Here is a 1,716-nt window from a genome sequence, read left to right as displayed (position 1 = left end):
GATGTTTTGCTAATTGAATGCGTATATTTACTCTTAAAATAAGGTATTTAGATAAAATGCACTTGAAATAAGACAATGTAATTGTATTTTCTTATTTTACATGTAAATTATCTTGTTTCATTGGCAAAATATGTCTTTTACCTTCTAAATTCAAGAACAAATGCACTTATTTTATGAAATAATGACTTATCTAGATTTAGATTTTTTTCCGTTTTTTGCTTTATGATGTAAAATGTATCCTATTGTATGAATATGTATGTGACAAACTCCTTGTATGTACATAGTTCTGTTCTTAAAGTGTGTTGTTTCCCTCTTCGACCTTCCCTGGGAAAATAACAATAAAATATAGATTTAAAGAAAAGAAAAAGCTTTTTAAAAAGTAATGGCAGACCTGCAGGATGTGACCATCAGGAGTGACACTCAGCAGTTTGGCGTCTTCCTCCTGCAGCATTAACAAACAGCTTATAACACTGATGCCAAATAAAAGTTAAGTTGTTCCTAAACTGTGATATTTTACCTTTGAGATGGGATAGATGGCCCATGGTGGCAATATGTGGTCTTTCAGTGGGCCGCAGTCACACTTCGTCAAACCGGCACTGACGCAGTCATCATGGCGCTTAAAAATAAAGCAGACTCTGTAACCAAATCTGTTTTCCATCTATCGGTCAGCTTTGTGCCAAAGCATCTAGAGAGCGATCCTCACCGTCTCCTGGCACCAAACGCAGCGCTTCCCGGCTAACGTTTTGATCTTCTTCAAGCACACCTCACACTTGCTGGAGTTACAGTCAGCTCTGATCCAGTCATGAGTTGCTTTCTGAAGGAAAACAGAAACATAAACCAGAGAATATTCTGTTGCTTTTCTATTCTGATCTGTTCTAACAACATTCATCCAGTTCATGCTGGAAACTGTGGGGATTTTAAACAAATGTTAAGACCAACTTTTAAAGACTCCAGGTCATAGCCATTCTAAAAAAGTTAAATCCTCTGGATTTTTTTCCAAGTTTGAAGATGTTTCGCTTCCCATCCAGGAAGCTTTTTCAATTCAAAATGTCAGAAATAGCGTTGAGTTCGAGGGTTTATAGAGCAGCCCAACAAAGCATTGTTTTGGCTTAGAAAAAATTCAAAATGAACCAGAAGAACAAGTCCGCCTTTTAGTGATGGGGAGTCATTTGGTAGCCTGCAATACCCGATACCGGTCTATAGACTCTATAAAGCTTCGAGGTCAACGCTAATTCTGACATTTTGAATTGTAAAAGCCAGGATCTATGTTAACAACATTTCTGCTCATACTCCTACTATCTCCCATAGACAAAGGAAATCTTTGTTTCAGACCGTTTCAGTCACTTCCCTCTGGCAGGAGGCTGCGGTCCACCGGGACCAAAACCTCACACTACAGAGCAGATTCTTCCCATCCGCTACCAGCCTTATCAACAAGGCCCAGAGACGCTTTGACACCGTCTCTCTTCCTCCCCTAATTTAGGACCTAGAAGCTACACCAACGTAGCATCTCTAGACCTTCTGTGTTACATTAACGCACTGAATACCGCAGAGATCACGGATTAGCGGACCGCTACCTGCTGGCTAATCCGGAGCCAACCTGATTTAAAACATCTGTAAATTACTGCATGTTGTCTGACGACAGTGTCTAACTTCACTTGCGCTGCTCCTCCTGTTAATACGGTAAAGCCCTGCAGAGCGTCCGGCACCAGCCTACAC

At 40.4% G+C, this 1,716-nt stretch overlaps 1 protein-coding gene across 1 annotated transcript in view; it reads right to left on the bottom strand.

Annotated features, from left to right (window-relative positions):
• The window catches only part of dgka (diacylglycerol kinase alpha), a 27,630-nt gene that overhangs the window by 12,517 nt on the left and 13,397 nt on the right, over positions 1 to 1,716 (bottom strand). The window contains exons 11-13 of the mRNA XM_015397905.1: positions 704 to 814; positions 518 to 616; positions 392 to 442 (exon numbers count right to left, since the gene is read on the bottom strand). Of these exons, the coding sequence (XP_015253391.1) occupies positions 392 to 442; positions 518 to 616; positions 704 to 814 (261 nt within the window). The remainder of the gene's footprint in view (positions 1 to 391; positions 443 to 517; positions 617 to 703; positions 815 to 1,716) is intronic.

Source organism: Cyprinodon variegatus, unplaced genomic scaffold (assembly GCF_000732505.1).
Source record: "Cyprinodon variegatus isolate N-32 unplaced genomic scaffold, C_variegatus-1.0 Scaffold896, whole genome shotgun sequence".
Lineage (NCBI taxonomy): Eukaryota > Metazoa > Chordata > Actinopteri > Cyprinodontiformes > Cyprinodontidae > Cyprinodon > Cyprinodon variegatus.
This window is presented reverse-complemented; position numbering and strand designations above follow the sequence as displayed.